The 25,553-nt window shown below is 34.9% G+C and overlaps 2 protein-coding genes and 4 non-coding genes across 13 annotated transcripts; 1 reads left to right on the forward strand and 5 right to left on the reverse strand.

The window, feature by feature from the left end:
• Window positions 1–202: 202 nt before the first annotated feature.
• Window positions 203–3,134, reverse strand: LOC129300942 (inositol 1,3,4-trisphosphate 5/6-kinase 4-like). Of its 2 annotated transcripts, none has more exons than XM_054939548.1 (2): window positions 3,003–3,134; window positions 203–2,442 (listed from the first exon to the last, which is right to left on the reverse strand). In XM_054939548.1, the coding sequence occupies exon 2, from the start codon at window positions 2,420–2,422 to the stop codon at window positions 968–970; it is 1,455 nt and encodes a 484-aa protein (XP_054795523.1). In that variant the 5' UTR covers window positions 2,423–2,442; window positions 3,003–3,134; the 3' UTR covers window positions 203–967. The 2 variants fall into 2 exon arrangements, with proteins under 2 accessions (XP_054795523.1, XP_054795524.1); XM_054939549.1 differs by lacking the exon at window positions 3,003–3,134 and adding an exon at window positions 2,762–2,994.
• An 11,407-nt stretch (window positions 3,135–14,541) lies between these two features.
• On the forward strand, window positions 14,542–24,878 carry LOC129300940 (ADP-ribosylation factor-like protein 8a). Of its 7 annotated transcripts, none has more exons than XM_054939546.1 (7): window positions 14,542–14,766; window positions 16,168–16,259; window positions 16,351–16,383; window positions 16,517–16,638; window positions 17,543–17,704; window positions 18,186–18,337; window positions 20,173–20,486. In XM_054939546.1, exons 2-6 carry the CDS (start codon window positions 16,215–16,217, stop codon window positions 18,301–18,303), a joined length of 480 nt encoding a protein of 159 aa, XP_054795521.1. In that variant the 5' UTR covers window positions 14,542–14,766; window positions 16,168–16,214; the 3' UTR covers window positions 18,304–18,337; window positions 20,173–20,486. The 7 variants fall into 7 exon arrangements, with proteins under 7 accessions (XP_054795521.1, XP_054795520.1, XP_054795519.1 ...); XM_054939545.1 differs by lacking the exon at window positions 20,173–20,486 and adding an exon at window positions 24,621–24,878 and having other exon boundaries at window positions 14,545–14,766; window positions 16,168–16,249; XM_054939544.1 differs by lacking the exon at window positions 20,173–20,486 and adding an exon at window positions 21,625–22,109 and having other exon boundaries at window positions 14,545–14,766; window positions 16,168–16,249.
• TRNAP-UGG (transfer RNA proline (anticodon UGG)) lies at window positions 19,851–19,923 on the reverse strand. Its single transcript has one exon. It is a non-coding gene; the product is annotated as a tRNA-Pro (tRNA).
• On the reverse strand, window positions 22,122–22,193 carry TRNAP-UGG (transfer RNA proline (anticodon UGG)). The gene has a single exon. It is a non-coding gene; the product is annotated as a tRNA-Pro (tRNA).
• TRNAP-UGG (transfer RNA proline (anticodon UGG)) lies at window positions 23,197–23,268 on the reverse strand. Its single transcript has one exon. It is a non-coding gene; the product is annotated as a tRNA-Pro (tRNA).
• Window positions 24,879–25,010: 132 nt separating the features above from the next.
• On the reverse strand, window positions 25,011–25,083 carry TRNAP-CGG (transfer RNA proline (anticodon CGG)). The gene has a single exon. It is a non-coding gene; the product is annotated as a tRNA-Pro (tRNA).
• Window positions 25,084–25,553: the final 470 nt, after the last annotated feature.

Here is a 25,553-nt window from a genome sequence, read left to right on the forward strand (position 1 = left end):
CAATTATGTTCAGATATTTATAAACTAATGCCTTGAATGGCTTTTTTTTTTTTTTTTTTTGCATAGGTTTTGAGATTCAAAATATCTAGAAAAATCCATATCATGAATCACCGGCCACATAAAATCTCCTTTATGCTACATGTAAGCTATTTTACAAAACATGCACGACCTGATAGACTTCCACATTCAATAAACAAATTGATAGAACATCAACCTTCCAATAATCAAATTATTAAACTACTCATCAAGTATTCATCGCAGAAAAAGCTGAATACTCTCACGCATTGAAGCCTAGTTTATTTCAAGTGCTATTAAGTACACAAAATACAAAAAAATCTTTCAATCTCATTTCTAAGTAACACTAAAAGTGTTAGGTTAATAGCCTTAAATAATCACACTAGCATACATAAAACTCTCTTTTCTCGTGGTATCATAAAGTTGAAACCAATGCTTATTTTTACATTCTATTGTCAAACTTATTAGAGATTAAGAAATAAGTGTTACATTTGGAAGATAAAATATATATTAAGAATATATAAAGTTTAGGATGTATCTAACCAAATGGTTTAAGTATTTTGGTAAAGTAAATTATCCTCAATCACATTTAATATAAACAGTTTAACATGATATTGAGCCATTTGATTGGGGCTAAAAGAAAAACAGAGAAAAAAGAAACAATTAAAAGAATGAAAAAAAAAAGATTAAAAAACAAAAGGAGGAGGAGGAAGAAATTCAAAAGACCTCAGGCCTCTAAGACCCCCCCCAAAAAAAAAAAAGTACAAGGCTAAACAAGAAGAAAATGAAAATTGAGAAAAAAATAATAGAAAGAATATTAAAGATAACGAAAGAAATTCCGTGTCTAGATAGAAAATAAATTAAAAATATGCAAAGCTTAGGATATGTCTAACCTTGATTTAAGCTATTTTGGTGAAGTAGATTACCCTTGAGCATAATTAACATAAAGAGTTTAACAAAACTTGCCTCTAATAGCCTCCCAAAATGCGGGAATTGCTATATCGTCCGGCACTTCCTTGAAGGATGGGAGATAGTTTACATCCACAATGACATGGTCATGAGTTCCTTCCTGAATAACAACATCAAATCCAAAGATGGTAAGTTGAAGCCTTCTCCTAAGCCAATTCGCAGCATCCGTGACTAGTTTCAGGTCGATGGATTCATTAGTTCCTGTAGGGCACTCACTAACTACAGAATTCTGGATATTGTCAGCAGTAGGGAGTGACTTTAAGCTATCAAATTCAAGAGGCTTAAGGTCACAGCTTTCAAATGATTTCATCAGGATGTTAGCATTTGGCATTGACTTCTTGACAGCATAGAAAATTTTCTCACCCAACATGTAGAATTTGTACAACGTCGATGAATGATCCACATATTCCTGGATAATTGCCGGCAGGGGAACGCCTAAATTCTTTAAGTCGTCAGCTCTGAAAATAATTGCCATCTTATGAGCATCACCAACACCACAAGCAACTTTCGGTTTCACAATGCATGGTAGAGACAGGTTAGCTTTTCCCAACTCAGTCACAAAATTAAGATCATCAAAATTATCGGCCTTGAGAAAATGAGCCCCTCTGATCACGTAGCTGCTTTCAGTGTTGAGTTCTACCAAGCCAAGTAAAATTTTCTGCATTTCTAACCGATCCAATAATGGGTATATGTTAATCAGTGGGTCAATCACACAGCAATCCTGGTTATGCTCAAAATATTTTCCTAGTTCTTGCATGCTCTGGGTAAAATTGATATTGTCATCTTTAATGGATAATATTTCATCAGTGGCCTTATGGAGAACCACGTCAACTTCCTTTAATTGAGTTGATAAAGGTAAATCAGATATGAGAGGCATAAACATCAACCCATTTTGAGTAGGACACAAAGGAAATGCACCCCTCTTTGCAAAATCCTCCACCCGAGAAGCCTTCATCTTATAGCCTACGGTAACGACATTAAGTCCAAGTGACGTTTTATTCAAGTGGCATATAGTTAATGGCAACCCTTCTAACTTCTCAATCTGAAGTGTGTTTGGTAAGTCACATGAACTTTTACCTCCAACATTAAGAGAAACAACCACCCAACTGTAATTGCTCAATTTAGGCAAGATCTTCTTCTTATTAGAAACTAGATAGACTATACTGCCATCAATATCATCCCAAGTAGGCACAACCTCACATGTGGGCTCATTCAAGATAAAGAAATCAATTGAGTACAAACTTGCCATTCTTCTGAGACGACTGACCTGGTGGTCTGGAAGATCTGCTGTATAAGAGATCCCAATGTGGATTTTGGATAGGAAGATGATGCGAAGAACAGATTCGGCTCCAGGTCGTAGAAGAGATCCATTTTTATCATCAGCAGCTTCAGTTAAGAGTGCTGACTCATCAAATATCACCCCCCTCACCACACCCATATTTGAGAAGGGATGCAACACTGTGAAAAACAAAAATTATAATCATAACATTTTCATGTAACTAAGGCAGAAAGTCATGCAATATGTATATCAGTTAGATTTTATTTATATAGTTTCTAAAATCAGACTATCAATTGAGGTTGATATCCACCAACTATTACAATTATTTAGAAGTAAAAAAAAAAAAAAAAAACCTAGCAGGTAGCATAGATGAACAAGAAATGGATGATTTAAACAATTATTCTCTGCATTACCAATCAAGAGAGAATATGTCTATCGCCACATCTTATAAGTTTTATCATTGTCAAAAACATACAGAAACAGTTATACAGGTTTTACAAATAAAAGCAAGTTCTTATGATGGCGATGAGCTCTCCGTCTCTCGGGGGGACGCCGTCTTCGGCGATGGCCCGTTCGGTGGAGGAGACTGATGCTTTGAGTCGGAGTCACAAGAAGGTGCGTAAGGAAGGTGCGAGTTTCTCGGGAGAGATTTCGAATGTGCCGCGAGTGGAAGGCTGGATGGAGGGGGATCAGGAGAAGGGTCTGATGCTGTACAAGGATTCAGTTTTGAGAAATTTACCTCACTCGTGGTGCGATTTTGATGTAGATGAGGATTAAGGTCAAGCGGTGATGGAGAATTTCTCTGGTAGTTCGATTATATTTTGGAGCCTGTGCTGGATGACGTGGAGAAGTCGAGACTGCTGAAGCCCTTAAGAAGATTCAGGCGGTTAAGGTTTTGAGTACAAGCTATGAAGCACTTTTACGGGCATCGGCATTGGATATGATGCGGCATGATACGCAAACACAGTAATTTTCAAAAATTTTATAACAAGGGAGCGATTATGTAAATAATTAAATATTAAATATTTAAATACACATATATTTTTTAATACAATAAAATAGTTAAGTAATTAAGCACTATTAAATAATAAAAAATAATGATTAATTTAAATTAATTCTCTTATAAATTAATTCACACTCTTTGAACTAATACCTTATTTAGAATTAGAAGCTATTGCCAAACTAATTTATATTAAAAATTTGTAACTAATTTTATGCAATTTTAATATGAAAAGAGGTAATAAAAATTTAACACAAACAAATAAAATTTATCTAAATGTAAATGCAAGCTGTAGGCATGCCGCAAAAGTACAGAGCAATTTGCTTAGAAAGCATTAGCTTGTTATGTGTTTCAAGTTTACAAGATCAGAAAGCACAATGTCAGTGTGTTTCATTTAAATGTAAACACAAGTTGTGTTGATTCACTTGACTAACTAAGGAGGAAGAGAGACACATCGTTAAGGAGGAGATTGGCTGAGCAACACTAGTTACATGAGTTGACAAGATGAGCGACGGTGACAATCATGAAGTAGGGTAAAAAAGGTCGAACTGTTGAAGGCTCAAAGCCACATGTCAGAGGGAAGAAGACTTGAAAACTTATAATAGTAGGATGAGCTAACTATGTTTAGTCGATGACTCAATGCAGACTTGAAACTTGAATATCACAGCCGAACAAGGCAAGAAGACATAAGAGGTGTCAGCAAGTTGATTAGTGGTGCTTCTTTAGTAATGGTCGATAAACTCTCCAAACAGATTCAAAGCCAAAGACCTTCCATGTGTCAGGCAAGGCCATAAAGGATTTGGGAAAGTTATAGAGTCAACAAAGCAGGGCATCTAGTTTTGAAAAAAAGATGCCAAAACGTTATGTCCCATGTTCAACAAGTGTCCACCTATACTAGCCCATATTCGACTGTATCAACAATAAAAAAAACGAATGCACTGCATTTAGTTGAAGATGCGCATTCATGTTAGATACATATTCGACGCAGACATGGCACCTATTTTGGCATGTTCATGCTTCCTAAGGTAGAAGTGTTTTTTTTTATGCATTTATGAAGCATTTGAACAAGATTTGGGTGAAGGAAAGGTAGACAGGTGTTTGTGATTTAGTGAACGATTTTTTCTTAGTTAAATCCAAAAGTCAGGATGATTATGAAGCAATGTTGACTGGCAAGCTTTGGATCTTCCGAGATAGTTATATGTGGGTTTTGAGATGGCATAAGGATTTTGATATGATAAAGTAGATTGTGGATAAAGCTAGTGTGTGGGTTAGGCTACTTGATCTTCCTACGACTTATTATGATAAGAAATTTTTGTTCAATCTTAGCAATACTATTTACCCCGAGAGAGCAAGCTTAAGCAATGAAAGACAATTCATAAACAATCTTCACAAGTTAAAAACAATGTTGGTTTTAAAAAGAAAATTCAAAGTTCCAGGTGTTTATGATTTTTGAATTTTTAAAGGAAAAATATGGAATGAAGTGAAATTGACTTAACTAAGCATAAAAATGAGTTCTTCAAAGTTCAAATCCACTTTTACTATCATAAAATCCTAAATTCAACTCATTTGATTCTTGCAATTCATTTGACATTAAGAAAATGCCTAATTACCATTAAGACTAAGCAATTATGGGTTAAACCATGACATAATCTCTCTAAAAATAATGCCAAATCATGACTTGACTCTGAAATTAGACCTTTCTTTGACCAGAGCATGTTCTAACACTTAAAACCAATCAAGAATTAAGTAATTAACTTCAATTTAAGACTTAAATATAAGCTAAATGATTCAGACATTACTATAAGGATTGGACAGATTAGAATTTACACAACAATAGCCATTGAAGTATAAATTCAAATATATAATATGCATCATCCAATTTTAAGAATCAAATCATAACATCCAAGTCTCTTAAAGGGATGTAATCAACTAAAAAACTCAATCTAATCAGAATTGAATCAACTCTTTGAAAGCAACAAAGAAGTCAGAGAATTCATATGTGAATTACAACACAATAGTAATTCATTAAACTAAGAATACTTAAGTTTAAGTCTCATCTTTCTTGAAGAACTCTAAAAAAGATTTAACTACTCATTTTGATTTTCTTAATGACTACTTGAAGGAAGATGGTTGTAAAAGCTATCATGGATGAAAGTTGGAAGAAGCTGTGAATATGTGAGTTGTGCGATAAGTATATGACCAACTCTGTGACTGAGAAGAAGAAGATGAGTGATGGTGTATGATGACTAAAACTGAGAACTTGAGAGGAGATGAGTGTTGCTATACATGTGGTGGCGACGAGCAAGAAGAAATTTGCAGTGATGCATGACGACCTTTGGAACCCTTAAGGAAGATGAGAATTCTGTGCATTCCCATGAACGGCTGAGCTCAGATTGAGAAGAGGTGAGCAATTATTGAAACTGAAAGTTGAGATGATCTGAAACCTCAAAGGAAGATGAGAAGAGATGTGTGATCGTGTGTCTCGGTGGTGATCTAACTCTGACCGAAAGGAAATGATGAAGATTAGCTCTACGTTCAGTCTACCTGTGAAGACGATCCCGCGTGCATGGTTCTGTTTTTGTATTTTTTTCGTTGCTAAGAAGTCAAAAAAAATAATTTAAATAAAAAAGAAAAAAATTGTCAAATTAGCTCCTAAATGCTTAAAAACGTAAAATTAACAAAACTAAATCAATCTAATAAAATTGAACCAAATAAAATCCTAAAAATGAGAATAAAAATTACTTAGATGATAAAATGTGTCAAGGAACTGATATTTCAAATTAAAAATAATTAATTTCAATAAAATGTGCAAAATAACCAAAGTACCTCTAATGCCCAAACTTAATGAAAAATGAGCCAATAATCAAATTCAGTGCCAAAACAATACATATAAGGGTCTAAGCTAATAAAATATGGTCACAAATATAAAAGAAAAGTGTGCAAAATGTTATTCATTAGCAAGGCTATTAAAGTTGATTTATATACTGTGCAACATGGTAAAGGCAAATTTGCGAGAGTGTGTGCTAAACTTGATTTAACTAAGCCTTTAATTCCTAAATATAGTATTGAGGGTGTAGTTAAAACCATCGCATATGAATATATGGGTTTGTTATATCTTTATTATGGCAAGTATGGGCATATTAGAGAGGCTTGTGAGGAATTGGATAAATTGAAAAGAGAAAAGAGTAAGGATAAGGTTGAGAGATAATGTAATTCTCATGTTGTTCAAGATGCAATAGAGAAGGGGAATGTTGTTGAGGAAGATATTGAGGAGAATGAGAGCCCTTAGAAGGTTATATAAAGACCTTAGAGACAAAGAAGGCCTTGAGGTCAAGGGGCAGTGGTAAGGGGGAAAACAAGTTTGCTGCTATCAATAATCATGGAGAAGCTAAGTTCTATAACTCTCCTTTAGTTGATATTACAAATGTTACTCATATAGGGTAGGTGATATGACGATATCAAAGGGCTTTGTGATATAGTGTTCTATCTAAACAGTAAATTAGATAGAATTATGGATCATCTTAGGATCTCTAGAGCACAAGAAGGAGAAATAAGGAGATAAGATGAAGCTAGCCATTTAAGGTATCGAGAAGGCTTAGTACATGAAGTCTCTTCTTCCTCAATCTCTAGAACCAAGTCTATCATACCTCCTTCTCTTTTTGAAATGCCTTCACCTTATGATCTTTCTTCTTATGAACAAAAAAACCTTCTACTTTATAAAGACCAAGAGTCTTCCATCAATCAACAAGCCGAGACTTAACAATAAGACACACCCCACCGAACTGAGTCTCAAACTGAATCCCAGAGCCATCATGAAACTTCCAAGCCTATTCACCCATTTGATGATCTTCTTGATCCAAATCTTCCACCCTTTCTAAAATCCACTAAAACACCAATATTTGAGGACCTCTATGAGGACATTATAGACATGAGTATCACCAAACTTGTTGGTGAACTCAATAAAAATGTTGGAGAGCCAGTTACTCCTTCTTCCATTCTAAAGCATATGCCTTCTCTTGCTCATTTTTCTACTCAATCTGTTACAAAAACTTTTCACCGTAAGAAAACCATTTCTAAACACAAACAAAATAAGCCTTTCCTACGTTAAGAATACTTTCTGATTAAGGAGACTATTATAGATGAGCCTGAAGATCAAGCAAATCAAATGGACCTTGAAGGCTAGACTTAATAGCAAACTACAGAGAACTTAACTATTGAATGTTAGTTTGAGGAGCACCCAAAGGAATAAGCTAGATCTAAAGGAGCTACTAATAGCGTAGAGAAAGCATTGGATCATATTCTTGCTATCGACCTTAATGATTCCTTTACTTAGGCTATGATTCCTTCAACTCAACCTTTCAACCCAAATTCTTTGTCTAATAGAGAAATCCTGAAAGCCTATTTGCGTTCTCAAATTCACTCTCTCTTAAGAAGGCCTATATCCTTTTGATGATGACAAAAGGGGAGAGAATACTATTATAACCTAAAGAGGGAGTATAGTAGGATATTATAGGCAAGAGGAAGAGTATATTAGTAAAGGGAGAAATGTGGTAAGCAAATCAAGTTGGTTACTTTATTTTGTATTTAGATCATTGATAAATTATACTAACACTCCTTGTATCTTCAAAGTTTATAAATGAAATGCTTTATTTAGATTGAATTTGTGTTATTTCAATTTTACAATTTAAAGTTGATATTTTACACTTATATTTTTAAACTCCTATGCTTAATTAAGGGGGAGTATTTTATTAAATAGAACTAAAACTTTAATCTTATGCTTTGTCATCATCAAAAAGGAAGAGAATGTTGAACAATATGTTTTGATGATCACAAAACCAAGAGCAAAGATGTTTGTTACTTGTGCAAATCTCAAGATTCATTGATGTGACAAAACCTCCAAGAACATGAAGAATCAAGAGAAGAAGAAGTTTTATAAGTTTAGTTATTTATTTCTCTTAGATTTAATGTGAAAACTATGAGAGCTTAATCACATATCATTAATTTAAATTGAATACATCATTTTAAAATCCTCTTTAGGCTTATAAGTATTTTGATCCTAATTGTCATACATTTAAAGTGCACTTGTGTTTAATTGTCCATTTCAAGCTTGATTTGGAATGATCCACGCTTGAAATGATCATTATTGTGTATTTAAGGACCTGTCTTAGTCAATTCAAACTTGAAAGAAAAGTGAGTCATGCTTGAATTAGATCATAAAAGTTAAACTTTACACTCTATGACATTTCAAACTTGAATCAGGATTGATTCACGCTTGATTTGTTACTTTGGGCACATTCCATGATGTTTCACGCTTGAATCAGCAATGGTCCACTTGTGATTTATCATCTATGCATGTGAGATGTCTTGATAAAACTTTTGTGCTCCAATTTATGCTTGAAAGGTATTTGTACAAACACTTGAATTATTACCTAGCATTAGATTGCATTTAATAGTAGTGATGATTCATGCATGGAAGGAAAATTTCCACCTTGATTTGTCACTTGATCACTCGAACACAAATATGGCATAAGAGAGGTAAGCCAATTCACATTTGAATGTACTTTAGTTCTATTGTGCTATCCATGTTTGAATGCACTTTGGTTTCATGCGTGATTTATCATTCAAATTAACTTCAGCTTTCTGCCAGCCATTTCACGCATGAGTAAAATAGAGTTCCACGTGTGATTTGTCATCCCGAATGGCCTTGGCTTTTTGCCAACCATTTCACACATGAGAGATTGAGGGATCCATACCTGATTTGTCACACAAAATGGTCTAATTCTTACACCTTATAAATCACATGTGAGTCATCTTGTATCTACACTTGAATTGTCATCTATGCTTGATTGAAACTTGGCTAAGCTCATTTCATGTGTGAATCATCTGGTTCTACATTTGAAATATCATCAACGACTACTTTTACTGTACCAACGATATAAACTTTACTAAACTATATATGACTCAATTCAAGTTTTGAGAATGAATTTTTATTATTGAGTGAGCTATTTTAAGTCTGAACATTCTTAAAAATATTCAATTTGTGCATCAAAGGTTTGACATTCATTCATATAACAACTCTTGACAAATTTGTGAAAAAGCTCTTATTAATTCTTAAGCCTTTATTGTATTTAATTTACTCTTTACATAAAGTTATTCTTTGAGAGATTTCTTCTTTACAACTAAGTTAAAATCTTAAAAAGAGATTTTTCGAGCAAGGATTGTTGTTGAAATAAAAATAGTCAAAGCCTTGAGAGTTGTACTAAGGTTACAAGCACCCATTGAAGCTTGTGATTATAGTTGAAAATCTTAAGGGTAATCTTGAGGACTGGATGTAGGCCAAGTTATTTAGTTGAACCAGGATAAATCATTAGTGTAAAAAGCTTTCCTTCCTTGAATATCTTGTTATTTACTTCTACCCTTCTTTAAATTTAGAAAAATTTATTATCACCTAATTCATTCGCCTCTTGGGTACCAACCATATCCAATAGGAGATATAAGGATGTGGGTAGGGGAGGTAGAATATTTCCCAATTCTTTACTTAATGGTCATAAAGGGGTGGTTTTAAAAGGTAGTAAGGGCTCTAGTCATGTTAAATCTTTGATACAGGGGAGGAAGTTTTCTGTATTTGGTAGTAGCTCATCTATTTTACTGAATAAGGGCCAAAATTTTGTAAAACAAAGTATTGGGATTAATGGAATGAATGATGTGAATAGGAGGAGATCTCAAAATGTTAACTCTAAGATGCTTATTGATGAGGAAGAGGATGGTGAATCTGATGCTATGTATGATGATGATATTACTAGTAAAGAATTCATGCAGGATTGCGAGGGGGAGGAGAGTAAGTCAGTTTGTAGTTGTTTATGAAGATTCTCATTTGGAATTGTCGTGGAGCTAATAGAAAAGGTTTTGCTACCTTCATGAGAAATATTTATCGTGATACAAAGGCTGAGGTGGTGGTTTGCTTGAGCCCATAATTAATAGAGTAAAGGCTAAGCAGGTTATTACAAGTTTAGATTTTAAATATTGGGATTAGTAGAGGCTAGGGGTTTTGTTGGTAGTCTATGGATGTTAGGGAATTAGGAGGATTTGGGGATTAAGATTTTGTGAAAGCATGATCAGTTTATTCATTATTGTTTCATGAATAATGAGAGTATTACATGGTTTCTTACATTAGTGTATGCCAACCTTCATAAGAAGGCTAGAAGGGGATTGTGAAATGCCTTATTTGAGATTAGTATGAATGTGTTTGATCATTAGATTCTTGCAGGCGACTTTAATGTCATTGTATCACCTTGTGAGCAAAAGGGAAGGGCGAGAGTTAGTGTTCGAAGCTGTAACATGTTTATGAATTAGATTAATGATTATGGGTTAATTGATATTGAATCTAAAAGGCCTTGGTTCACTTGGAAAGGGCCTAAATGGAGTGGGCATGACATATTCTATGAAAGATTGGATCGAAGCTTATGCAATAGGTAGTGGCAGAATATGTTTCTTGATGCTATGGTCAAAGTAATGGGTTAATTTAGCTCTGATCATCATCCTATTCTTATTAAGAGAAGGCCATTTTGGTTTGAAGATATATGGTTGATCCATAATCAATTTAAAGATTTTTTAAAAGGATTAGTGGAACATTGATATGGAAGCATAAGGTGCTTTGGTAAAGTAAAGCAAGGTTTGAGTGTGTGGAATTGAGGTGTATTTAGTTTAATTGAAGAATGGAAGAAGGTGAGTAAACAATATTTATTAGAAGTTTAGTTGGCTATTATTAGACATGATTTTATATTACATATTACTAACTTTGCAATGTGAGGCAATACACTTATGGGAGGAGCAAATAGCAAAGCAAATACTTAGTTCAACCTCTTTTAGCAAGAATTTAAAATTTAGACAACCAAACTCCACTATTACTAAACAAACACTAAAAATCAAACAATACCTCATCATCATATTGAATACTCAACAAACTGACCTAAGAAAGTCATGAACTTGGTTGTCAGACGCAATCAAATGAATGTTCACTGGACATAATGGAATGTTGAGTCGATGATTGTGCAGTTGAGGAGAAGAGCTTTGCATGCCCTTTTTCTTTTAAATGTAATAAGGAAAAAATGGTCATTATGTAGGTCTAATTTAATGTTAAAGAAGGACCAACTTTCACAAATTTATTCAAGTCCTTATCCGCGAATCAAATCCTGATGGGTTTTTTTTTGTCAATTTTCTTTGGTTCATGACTTCATGATATATTAAATGATAAAAATGAAAATTTAGTGCTAAACTATTTTTTAATGACCATTGGGTAACCTATACTATAAAAGGGTGCAAAATAAATCACCAACTATAAAAAATGTAGCATTAACACCGTCCATTAACTTTTAACAAATGACTATTTAATTAAAATTGTAGGGCTCATGTTCATTTAATTTTTCTCTCCCCTTCTCATTCTCTCTCTCATTTGTAGGTGCAAGCTCGAAATCCTCAAGGAGCTCGAGGTAATCCTCATGCACTAATTGTTTGAGTGAATTCAAGACGTGAGAGATCTCGATGAAGGAGTAGAGAGCTCTGCTCAGGTGCTTAAGGCCATGTTAAAGGAAATGTGGATAGGCCTTACTTTGTTGCTATTATGGAACTTGGGAACTCAAGTCTCAAGTTCACATACATGTTGAGGTAGTGGGTTCTACTATAGGTTCAAGAAATTGCCTCTATAAGCTTGGCCCAGATAGCCACCCCACTTTGGCTGGAACCACATGCACAGTTGCTAAGGACAATCCCAACAGAGACAATGGAGCTAATAGTTAATAGGAGGGCGACAGTTGCAAGGAAGGGCTTCTTCTTGTTGGAAAGGGAGGTGGAAGATAATAAAGAGGTCAGGTGAGCAAGGATGAGAGTGTTGGAGTGCCTGGAGGAGCTACCCAAGTCAGAGGAGCGTGCCATTTTGCCATCCAACGTTCAATTTGAGTGGTTTAAATGTCTACATAAAACTCTTCGAGCCCTCTAGCTAATGACACTGGTCTTACACTTAAATAATTATTCATTAAAAAGATGAACACCTGAACTTAAAATGGTTTGTTTTTACCTCAAAACACTTTCAAAGGTGTCCACAACACACTACCAAATGTCATTAGCTTCAAAATCACTTTAACAACCTCAAATGGTCTACACACAATATAACAAGCCAATTATATGACACAAATAAGCATTCATACTCAAAATGACCATTAAATCCTCAATTCACAACAACATAAAGGGGTGAATAAAACTTAACACACATATCGATTGGTCATTTTAATGCACAAATCATTTCAAATATACCATTTGTAATTGTATCTTGGCCAAGCACACTCATTTAATCATAATAACATCAATCTTAGGCTAAGATATTCACATATTTTTATACAGGTAATAACAAAACAATGTCGTGTTCCTAAGTTAGCATTAGATTATAGTATATTCGTTACAAACCTAAAAAGAAAAAAGAGAAGAGCTATACAACAATACTCTTCACTCTTCAGTCACCATTTCCTTTCCCTTACCCCTACGGAGCCCTCGCTTGTAAAATATAACTATAGGGTGAGATAAACATATTAGTAATAGAATAATTCACTACTATTAATTAACATACATAACCATATAGGAATAAAGCTATTAAGTATTAAAACACACTTTTAACATATTCCAACATAACATTTTCTATAGTAAATGTATATTGTCACTTTAGCATTTTTAACAATTCATTTCTATAAACACAAGTCATTTATCACTAACATAATCATTCTACCATTCAAGCCTTCATATCACCCTGACTGAAACCATAAGCTCTTAGACCAAGTGTACATTCACAATGGTTCGAGCTTACCTTTAGTAGTAGGATCATCTGGCCAAAGGTGTTTTATCCCACTTCCGAATTATGATCTCCCCTTGTCGCACACGAATCAGGGTATCGTTACTCTAACACCACATCATTGATACTAAGGAGCGTCATTCTCTAACGTCGTATCTAATACCGTGCCTCACTAGACATTAAGGAGATACATGTCATATGAACTTTCACTACTCTTTCCTATGAGTGAACTCCCACCCTTAACAGGATCATACTTATTCTTGCTATACATTTCACACACTTGTAAAAAATCACTATCTTTTTCACAATTGGACTCATAAATCTTTATCATTTCAAAAGTAGTTTTTAATGCACAAGGAAAATGATCTTTCGCAACATGCCAAACTTTCGAAACATATGTAAACAAATGTACTTATCTACTCACAAACAGTTAACCAATATAATCAATTAGTGTAAATTATTCCACTACCTTAACCCTTTATCACAAAAGGGTTACTATGATTTAATATTAGCTCCACACGTTCTATATGCACGATAAAGCTCAAGTAACACTCAATCTACACAATCAAGTGACAATTGTTAGTGACCAGTCAGGATAAACCCTGAATTGGCACGTTCACCACGGCGCATGGCACAAAGAGTTCCATGAAAATTTAAACCTTCCTTCATGCCATGGCCCACTTGAACTTCGATTTAACCTTAGAATAAGGCTATCCAAAGATCCAAAAACTATATTAATACCTCATAAATGTCATTAATTCATAATTCATTTAATTTGACTAAAATACCCTTATAAATACTAATAATTCCCAGTTGAAAGCTTAGGATATTACATTGTGACCATATAGGAGTTGCATTGAGAATGCCTTGCATGCATAAGAGATCCTAACCCTATTATCCATGGTTGTATGTGTGTGATTGTGATAAGAAGGAACGATAAATCGGGTCGTTCATGAACACATGAGAGAGAGAGAGAGGAGTTACAAAAGTGAGAGAGACATGCATTTTGAAACTAAGGGGGGGAGAGAGAAATTAAATGAATGTAGGCCGAAATTAAATGAATGTAGGCCTTACAATTTTAATTAATGGTCATTTGTTAAAAGTTAACGGAAGATGTCAAGTGCTCTATTTTTTATGTTCATAATTTATTTTACATTATCTTATAATAAAAATTACCTAATAATATTTAAAAAATAATTTATGATTAAATTTACACATTTTTCTTATATTGAAATAGTATTATCTTTGAGCAAATTGACCAGTCATCCCATCTCGGCGCGTGAGGCTCATCGCCGACAATAACATCTGGTACATTTCGCTAAAAAATAAATCCCATTGGCCAAACGACTGTACTCGCGCTCCAGACTCGCGTTTTCCGAACGAGACATTCTTCCATTTGTCTTCATTATGTGAATCGTATTTCTTATTTAGTCGTTTTTCGTTTTTTTTTTTAATAAAATAGGTCATTTTCGATTCCGATAACGAAATAGTAGAAACAGTGAACTGCTTCTTGATTCTTCTTCTCAACTGTGCTGGGTTTGAACTTTGAAGGTTCACCAAATCCTCCTGAAGGCGTTCTGGTCTGGTGTTCTACTTCTTTCAAAGTTCATATTTTTTTGAACTTGAGATGGGTTTGTGGGAAGCTTTCCTCAACTGGTTACGGAGGTAAAAGTTGCTCCTTTTGCTACGATAAAGTGCGGCAAAACCATGCTAAGTTTGGATTCTGAGTTCATCCTTTGTTCTTTCTTATGAGCCCAGAATTTTCACTGCTTGACCCTGTGATAGCATCCTTCTTTCTTTCTTTCTTTGTTTTTTGTTTTTAGGCTTTTCTCGAATGATCCTCTGCTTAGTGCTTTTTCTCCCTTTTGGATTTGGATGCTAAGATACTGATGAAATCCATGGGGTACGAGAATAAGGAACTTTTGATACTTGCAACCCAAAACTAGGGGAATATAATGTGGTTATTGCTGCTACTTTGTTCTAAATCGTCTTCTTGGCTATTATTTGAAAAGAATTTGATAATATCTGTTATGGATTCTAACTTCAAAATTAAGATTAATCTAGGATAAATTTCTCCCAGAGTGTAAGTCCAAGTAGGATGGCTACAATCCTGGAAATGCAAAATAGAAGAAAGATAGAACAGTCAAGCATTCCATCGACGCATTGGAGAGGCATGGAGACTCTCCCAACGAAATTCAAGTATTCCACCCCCACCATCTGTTTATGATGGTTCTTCTTATTTCGTATTCTAATGGGTCTCCTAACATATTTCTCCCAATCCTTCGATGCTTCTTTCATATCCCTTATAATTTCTATCATGTTCTCCACTTGTCTTTGACATTTCTCCATCTACCAAATATTATGTACAATTCTGCGTGAGGGAGCCCCATTTTTTTTAAATTTATTCTGTTGTATGGTGTCCTCATGATCTTAGTGATGTAACATTTGGAATCGGGGTCTCACGATATCCATACTATTTTTTGTAAACTGAAAAGAATGCTAGTTATTGCTATTACAAATTATGATTGTTGTTTATCACAGAAAATGCAGGAAATCCCATTAAAAAAAAAAACCATTATGGACCATAAACACGCTCATTGCCATCGCAAAACCCACCACAACATCAATATCTCCACAACAGCAGTAGTTTCGGATTATGGAATGGAGGTACACTAGACTAGCAGCGGACTAAGAAAGGGTCAAGTCTTTGACCTTCTTATGTTTGTGAGGGTTAGTTTGAACAGATGCAAAGCTGATTTGGAGATTGCATGTTGTTTGTTGTTCCCTTCAATAATTTAGTGAATTGGAAAACTGAGCTGCAATTTATCCTTCAATATATTGTGCAAGTGTTAGTTGTTTTTACTCCAGTTGCCATTTTTTCCCAGTACACACAATTACTTGCAAAATGATTGCTGGGACATACTTGATGTGTATTTCTTAGTTGTTTTATCTAAATTGAAATGTTTGCTGTAAATTATCTACTACAGTACATGCTAGAGAGTAAAAGTGGCCTTTAAAAGTGGATCTTAGAAATATTCATATTTACTTTCTTTTTCCATATGGTAGTCTCTTTTTCAAGCAAGAAATGGAGCTATCTTTGATTGGCCTTCAGAATGCTGGAAAAACATCGCTTGTTAATGCTATTGCGGTATGCGAATGTAATCATGCTTACTGGACCAGTAATTTTCTATACTATAGTACCTTGTTACTAAGATGCTGATGCTGAATTTGTGTTTTATCCTGATACAGACTGGTGGATATAGTGAGGATATGATCCCCACGGTATGTCACCTTTCTTTGACTATAATCCAATGCTTATATGTATATAACTTCACTACTGGCCGAATCACTTGCTTCTTGCACATGGCTAATTTGCTTCCCTGTGATGTACTTGGTAATTTTTGTTTATTTATAGGTAGGATTTAATATGAGAAAGGTAACTAAAGGCAATGTGACGATAAAGTTATGGGATCTTGGAGGGCAACCAAGGTTTCGCAGCATGTGGGAGAGATACTGCCGTGCTGTATCAGTTATTGTGTATGTCCTATAAATCACATTGGAACACATAACTATGGCATCAATTGCTAACAATTTTGTCTTTTCTTATTTAATGAACAGCTTCAAATACATTGCATAAGATTTTCTCTAAACTCATTAGGTTCAATGTTTTCTATTGTATATTATACTATTTTGGTCTAGAGAGAATGAACAATTTCAGATTTGACTCAAGATCAAATTAATGCTTCAATATTATTTGTTTAGGCAATTGGTTTTGAGATTGTTTCTTTATCAATAAATCATAAATGTATATTTTCTATCTCAGAAATATTTCTGGGCATATTCATTTCAACATGCTAAAGGATCCATCCTATGAAGCACCCAATTGAAAACCTTGTTCTTTGACCGAGAGATTTATTACATTCTTAGTACATGATGTTGATTCGTCCACCTTTATGTTTACAGTTGAGATGTAGGGCAAGCTGATGCTAGTTGGTTATTTACAGTTCATTTACTTTTGATCTCATTTCAATATGACATTCTTCGTTTGCTCCTTTCACTCTTAAAGACTTCTGTTGCTTTTCATATGCATTCAGACTTCAAACATATCTTGCTGAATGATACGGACTATAAATAAGACACGGGTAAAAGTTGGATTTCTTGAAATCTTTCAGCCAATCTGTTACACTTGATTTTCTGCAAAAAATAGACATTGGTTTTGTTTCATGTATCATTTGCTTATTCAAGACCTACTTTATTTTTCACATGAAATGTAAAATAGCATTTCAGTTAAGATATCAATTTCTTGTTATTATATCAATCCGGAAAACAACTAGTCATAAACATTATACTTTGTTTTTCTTATTCTTGTTATAGTGCAATTTCATTTTAATTTCTTGTGTGGAAAATTATATTAATCGCTCATCAACATTTTATGTTGCAGTTATGTTGTTGATGCAGCTGATCATGAAAATTTACCTGTCTCTAAAGGTGAACTTCATGACTTGTTGAGCAAGCCTTCTCTAAATGGTATTCCAGTGCTGGTAGTGGGTAACAAGATTGACAAACCAGAAGCTTTGTCTCAGCAAGATTTGACCGAACAAATGTAAGTCTTGTACTCTCAGGTTTAGATATTTTATGATGAATTGCAAACCGTTCAGTACATGTCAAAAAGCTCTCTGAATCATTGCATTGCACCGAAGTAGAGATCATGAGAAAAATCATTTCTTCTTTAAAGGTTCAGCTCTTAAAATATTCTCTATATTTAAGTTTCTTGGTACATTGAGGAAAGCATTTAAGGAGTGCATTACACTCTGAAAGTAATAAATACAACAACAACAAATAAAGACTTATCGGACTAAATGTGGTCTACTACATGGACCACACAATGCAATTGTGCTAGGTGGAGTTGGTCTAGGACAAAGCATAATGGCATCATGCGATCCATGTAGCTGACCTCACTTAATGGAATAAGGTTTTTGTTGTCATTGCTGTTGTATTACATTCTGGGGAAAAATAGTTTTCCCAAGAGTTTTGTCTGCTTTTTGTAGTTTTTTTAAAATATTAATGTTGCTGAAAATGTATAGGGGCCTAAAATCTCTTGCCAACAGAGAAGTTTGTTGCTTCATGGTCTCTTGCAAAAATTCCACCAACATTGACACAGTTGTTGATTGGCTCGTGAAGTATTCAAAATCTAAGAACTGAGGCTTGAGTTCTGAGCATGAATCTATTGTCTGAAGTAAGTGCTATTGGTGTGGCAATTCTCTTTCATTTTTTTTGACAGGGCTTTTATTAAACTGAGCATTGTTTGGCTTGGCTGATGTTCATACCTATACCTTGTTTAAACTATATAATAATCATAATAATGTATGTAAATTGCTAATAATGCATGTAAATTACATGTGAATTTCATTAAAAAAGAATAATGTATGTAAATTGCTAATGCTATATGTGGAATGGATTTGAGTAAATAACAGTTTGGTTTGTGTATGTTTTGGAAGATTAGTTTTTAAGTTCACTAGGAATCCTCCAATTCCTAACATTCCACGAAGATGGAGGATCAGCAGAAACTCTCACAAGCAGTAAATATACAAATGAAGCACTTGATATATAGAGAGACGAGCAATAAATGAGAAGTGCATGCAAATCACGTTTAGAGCACTTAGACAATGTTTTTCTAAACTTCCAAGACTTAAATAAGGCTCATTTTGATGGATTTCTTGATGTAGCCGATAGAAATAATTCCAACTTGGTTTACTTTAGAATTAGCCATTGAACTATTGTATATAATGTTTTCGAGTTTCTGTTAAGGTTTTAATTGACTATTATATAGGTAGAAGTCAACTGTTGTAGGGATGCGAGTCAACTATTACCATTCCATAGGTGATTCTCATTTAATTCTAGGTAATAGTTAAATGGTGTCTTTATAGAAGTCAACTGTGCTCTTCTGTAAAACCAAATTTCTAGGTGACCAGTTGATTACAATAAGTGTACAAGTCGATTGCTCACTAAACTGAGAGCACAAGGAGAAATAAAAAAGTGTATGAATCAGCTGGAACAAGGGTAGAGGCTGATTGCTATCAGTCCAAACTTAGAGTTTAAGATTTCCAATTGAATGGTACCCTTCTAATGCTTAAAAAACAAAGTTCTTGAATGAACAAATCACACTGTTATGAGTAGAGAAGTTGTTGCCTACCTCTAACTTGTACAAATACTGATAGAGACTTGGTAGTATGGAATACCAAGTCTCACAATGAGTAGTATGGGATGCTCAATGGGGTATATAAGTGGGTTGGCTCTCTCACTTCAACAATTAGCTTTTGGGGTAGGATTTTCTGTCCTACTTAGTTACCCATCAATTGGTATCAGAGTCTCATTATTAGTGGTTCTGAAAAGGGCTACTTACAGAGGGTTCTGATCGGAAGGAGATCAAGTAAGTGCTGTGGAGTGCAACTGTTGGAATGTCAGCTTTCCATAAGGGGCTAATTGATAGAAACTTGGTAGTATGGGATACCAAGTCCCACATTGAGTAGTATGGAATGCTCAATGGGGTATATAAGTGGGTTGGTTCTCCCATTTCAATAGCTAACTTTTGAGGTAGGGTTCCTCCCTACTTAGGTACCCATTAAATACTTTGTAAAGCTTTGAGACGTCTATTTATGAGATTTGTATTACGGTTGGTGTTGACTTTTTCCTTGTGAAGATTCTTGCATTGCAGTGAGTGATTAAAACAAGAATTGAGAATTATGAAAGGGGCATTCTGAGATTCGAACTCAGGACCTCTTGCACCCAAAGCAGAGAATCATACCACTAGACCAAATGCCCTAGTTGATATTTACAAGGATTATTGAAATCTCTTCTGCGTTGTTCAAAGAAACTTGGAAATGGGCTAAGATGCATTGCATTGACTAATTTGCTTTCCTTGATAGCCAATTTTCCCATTCAATTGTGCCCAAGAATATCTCATTATTGCAACAACTTCCCAAAGCTAATATGTTTTCTAAGGAATAGATGTACTTACTTGTTTCTTTATGAAGCTGATTTGCTGATGCTTGAATGTTTTATGTGGGACAGATGCCTCTTTGCTGCTAGATTCTTTCAACTAATTGATCCCAGCTGGTTCTGTTTTTGTTAGGCAAAACAGAAATATCTACCTGAGACTTATGCTCTGGTGTCTTTTTAGGCATGGCACTGAAATACTTGAGTCAGTTATATCTAACTGATTATCACTTGTACAAAGTTCAATAGGGTGATGGTACTGCAATCTGCATTGGAATTCAGATGCTGCCTTTGATTCTCTCTCTCTTTAATGCTATCTTCCTTTTCTCAATTTGTCACCGCGTGAATACTTTAATAGTTGTAATAAATTAAGAGATTTCATGTTGTTATTGACAACATTTCAATCAAGGTGGGTGCTGACCTTTTCCTTGTAATATTTTGGTTTTGGCACAAGGGATTATAAATAAAAATTGAAATGCACAAAAGGGGCATTCCGAGAATCAAACTCAACACCTCTTGCACCCAAAACAAGAATCATACCACTAGACTGCCCTAGTTGATATTTTGAAATGTTACGAAAAGATCTTCTCATTATTCCTCAGTGACTTGGAATAATTTTAGATTTCCTACATTGACTAAAACTGCATACCAGAACGTACATTTTATTTCAATTGTTACCCAGCTTCATTGGTGGCAACAAGGGAACAACTCCATCCTAAAGCTAATTTGATTGCTTGGGATGAGTGGCTTATTAGCAGATTGTGACTTTCTTAATGAAAACATGTGCTTCTCTTTTATCATTCTTCATTTTCCAAATCTACATGTGAATTCTTTGTTTAGTCTTTTAAAAAAGCATAGATTTCCTTGACAGGGGCATTGCAACCTCTTGGACCCTAAGGGAGAATCATACCAGTAGACCAAATGCCCTAGTTGATATCTTAAAGTATTACAAGAAGCATTTCTGTATTGGCCCATGAAACTTGGGAATCCATCAGATACCTTTTATTTACCTAATCTGATTACCTGCGTGGACAATTTCTCTGCTCCTCTTCAATTGTACCTCAATCTTCTCTGGGTAATGACTCTTTCCCGAAGTTAATACAATTTTCTGGATAAGTGGTGCCTATTTATTTGCTGCTCTGTTCTGGAAAGCAATTCACATCAAGAGGTGTTCCTTACCAAGAACAGGCATATCCATTACTCTTCTTTCCATATTTTGCTTGTTAATATTTTATTAATTTAAGTTTAAAAAAAAAAAGACAAAAACACATTTCTTGAAAGGGGCCATTCTGAGAATTGAACTCAGGACCTCTCACACCCTAAGCGACAATCATACCACTGGACTAATGCCCTAGTTGATATCTCCAAGGCTGACTCAGTTTCTCTAGTGTTGTATTAACAGAAACAAAGAATTTGTTTGTTGCCTCACATTGACTTAAGTTCCTTGTCTCTTAATTATCTGCTGACGCTAAAAAACTTAAGACGCCTACTGATTTGCTGCTACGTTCTTGTAACTTAACTCAGCAGGCTCTCAGTTTCTTAGACAAAATAAAGATGTGCAAAGGATCCAAGTTCCATGAGTGCTGATCCGCTGTCCATATTTAAAGCTGTGCAAGGTGTGCACAATTCTTCTGGGCAGTCTGGATCTGATTATTCAATGCAGATTTTATCATATTAATCTTCAAGGGTGGGCACTGAAATGCTTAAATCAGTTATATCTAATAGATTTGTCACTTCTCCAATGCTCAATATGGGGATAATTTTGCAGTCCAAATTGGTTAACAGATGCTGCCTCTGATGTTTGATTAATTCAGCTAAATGAACTGATAAGGTTCTTTCAAGCTAGCCTGTCTTGCCATTTTCTGGATCTTATGGCATGTGAATACTTTACTAGTTGTAATAAAGTAAGATTTGACACTGCAATTGTCTGTTAAGTTTGTACTAAAGTTGGTGTTGACCTTTGCCTTGTAAAGATTCTGCCTTTGCTACGAGGGGATTAAAAATAAAAATTGAAAATTACCAGTGGGGCATTCCGAGAATCAAACTCGGGACCTCTCGCACCCAAAGCGAGAATCATACCATTAGACCAAATGCCCTTGTTGATATCTTCAAGAATTACTAAAAGATCTTCATATTTCCCTCATACTTGGGGATTTTTCTCAATACCTTTTGTTGACCATAATTGCTTACCTGAAAAGGCATTTTTTGTTCTTCACTTGAGCTCATGAGTCTTTTGTGTAACAAGTCCTTCCTGAAGCTTATTTGGTTTCTGTGAAAGAGATGCTTATTTGCTGCTCTGTATTTAAAACCAATTTATCTCGGGAGGTTCTGAGCCTGACTTCCTTTGCCAAAGAAAAGCTTCTCTGTCATCACTCTTTACTATTTAGTTCCTGCGTGTAAAAATCATAAAAAGCTTGATTTTATGAAGGAGGAATGAGAATTGGACACTGTAACTTGTCTGTTTACAAGATTTTTATTACTAGACCAAATTCCTTGTTCATATCTCCAAGGATGACTTAGTTTCTCTAGTATTCCTTGAAACTTAGGATTTTTTGATACCTCACACTGACTAAAGTTGCTTATCTCCTCAATTATCTGCTGGAGCTTAAATGTTTGTGATGCTTGCCTATTTTCTACTAGATTGTTCAGATGTTTAAACTAATTTGGCTTCACAGGATGTCTTTTTTTAGACAAAACAATAACATTTATGGTGCGATATTTTATCTACCAATGCATCTTTTGGCGTGGCATTGAGATATTTAAGGAATTTGTATGCAATAGGTTTTTAGTTAGTTGTCCAGAGGTCAATAGGGGGGATGGTTCTGCAATCCGTATTGGTATGTAGATGCTGCCCTGATGCTTTTTTTAATTTAGCTGAAAGATTTGACAAGGTCCTTTCTAGTTTCAAGCAAGCCTTACTCATTGTTTTTCAAGATCTTGCAGCATGTGAATACTTGGCCAGTTGTAATAAATTAGGAGAGATCTGAGACCGCAACTTGTCTGTTTATGATATTTGTGTTAAGGTTGTTGTTAACTTTTCATTGTAAACATTCTTGCTTGGTTGCAAGCAATAAAAATAAAACTTGAGAATTACAAAAGGGGGCATTCCGAGAATCGAACTCGAGACCTCTCGCACCCAAAGCGAGAATCATACCACTAGACCAAATGCCCTGGTCAATATTTTGAAGGATTACTAAAAGGTCTTATCATATTCCATGATAACTAGGAATCGTTTAGGTTTCTTACATTGACTAGAACTGCATTCCAGAATGGACAATTTTATGCTTCAATTGTTATCAAGCTTCATTGGTGCAACAAACAAACCACTTCATTCTGAAGCTAATTTGTTTGCTTTTGATTAGTGGTTTATCAGCATATTTTGACTTTCTTAATGAAAGCACATGCTTCTCTTTTAGTATTCATTTTCCAAACCCTGCATTTGAATGGAGTCATTAACTAAAAGAAAAACGAAAACAAAATTCCTTGAAAGGGGCATTCGAATTGGACTCGGGACCTCTCACACCCTACGCGAGAATCATACCACTAGACCAAATGCCCTTGCTGTAACCGACTTAAGAGTTTTTCTAGACAAATGCCCTTGCTGTAACCGACTTAAGAGTTTTTTTTCTAGACCAAATGCCCTTGCTGTAACTGACTTAAGAGTTTTTCTACACCAAATGCCCTAGCTGTAACTGACTTGAGAGTTTTTCCGGTGTTACATTAAACTTGGGAATTTGTTTAATGCCTCACATTGGCTAAAGTTGTTCGTCTCTTTAATTATTTGCTGATGCTAAAATGTTTGAGATGCTTACTTCAAACTAGCTTAGCTCAGGCAGTTCTGACTTTCTTAGACAAAATACAGATGCACAAAGGATCCAACTTCCATGAGTGCAGATCCTCCGTCCATATCTAAACATGTGCAAGGCATGCACTTGTCTTTTGGACATTGTGGATCTTTTTTTTTTTTTTTTTTGCCAAGGACAGTATGGATCTGATTATACAATCCAGATCTTATTATTTTTGTCTTCAAGGCTATACTTAAATCAGTTATGTCTATATGGGGATGATTCTGCAGTCCTTATTGGTTTTCAGATGCTGCCCCTGATGCTTTTTATTTATTTATTTATTTAGGTAAATGAATTGATAAGGCTTTTTCAAGCTAGCTTGTCTCAGCCATTTTCCAGATCTTATAGCATGTGAATACGTTTTTGTTTAATAAAGTAAGAGATTTGATGCTGCAACTTGTCTGTTCTGTTAAGACTTGTATTAAGGCTGGTGTTGACCTTTTCCTTGTAAAGATTCTGGTTTTGCTACAGCAAATTTAAATAAAAAATTTAAAATTACAAAGGGGCATTATGAGAATTGAACTCTGGACTTCTCGCACCCACAGCGAGAATCATACCACTAGACCAAATGCCCTTCTTAATATCTTCATGTGTTACTAAAGATCTTGTGCAAAATTCCCCTTTCTCTCTCTTTTTAATCTGACTGTATTCTTTCATGAAATATGGGGATTTATTTAGATGCGTTGCATTCAGCAAAACTGCCTACCTGAGTAGGCAATTCTTCTGCTCTTCTATTGCGCCCAATAATCTCAGGTACAACAACTCCTTCCTGAAGCTAATACGTTTGCTGGGGAAGAGATACTTATATGCTGCTCTGCAATTTAAATTCAGCAGCTTCTGACTTTCTGCACTAAAAGACAAGCTGCTCCATTATCACTCTTCATATACTATTATGGGGAAGAGATACTTATTTGCTGTTCTGTTCATAAAATTAATTTAATTCAGCAGCTTCTGACTTTCAGTGCTAAAAAGCATGCTTCTCCATTATTACCCTTCATTTTCTGTGCCTTGAATGTGAGCTCTCTGTTAATAGGAGCCAAAGAAAAAGAAACATGGATTTCATAAATGGGGGCATTCCGAGAATCGAACTCGGGACCCTCTCGCACCCGAAGCGAGAATCATACCACTAGACCAAATGCCCTTGTCAATATCTTCAAAAATAAAATGAGATAAAAATAATTTTGTGAATGCAGAATTACACTGTTGAGTTTTTGAGATGAGATGCGACCAAGAGATGGGATCCGATGGAATTCTGTTTAGATGCCTTCCATTGACCAAAACTTCTTGAGTAAGAATTTTCAATTATTTCTAAATTACTTGATGAAGCTAAACGTTCTCTGGGAAAGAGAGTTTATTTGATGCTATGCTCTAAATTGAATTACTTTAGTTCCAGCAGGTTGACTTTCTTAGTCAAAACACAAGGCTTCTTCATTATCAAATTTTCTGCTGAATGAAGCTGGGTTGAATCTTGTTCTCTCTGATTATTTATCCAATGTTCAATGCAAGGATGATTCTTCATTCATTGATATGCAGCCCTGATGCTTTTTAGTATTCAGCTTAGGGAAGTGACAATGCTCTTAACCTAGTAATTCATCATTTCCAGATCTCACA

Source organism: Prosopis cineraria, unplaced genomic scaffold, assembly GCF_029017545.1.
Source record: "Prosopis cineraria cultivar Desert tree isolate PC_DT_omini unplaced genomic scaffold, ASM2901754v1 PC1818, whole genome shotgun sequence".
In the NCBI taxonomy this organism is placed as follows: Eukaryota; Viridiplantae; Streptophyta; class Magnoliopsida; order Fabales; family Fabaceae; genus Prosopis; species Prosopis cineraria.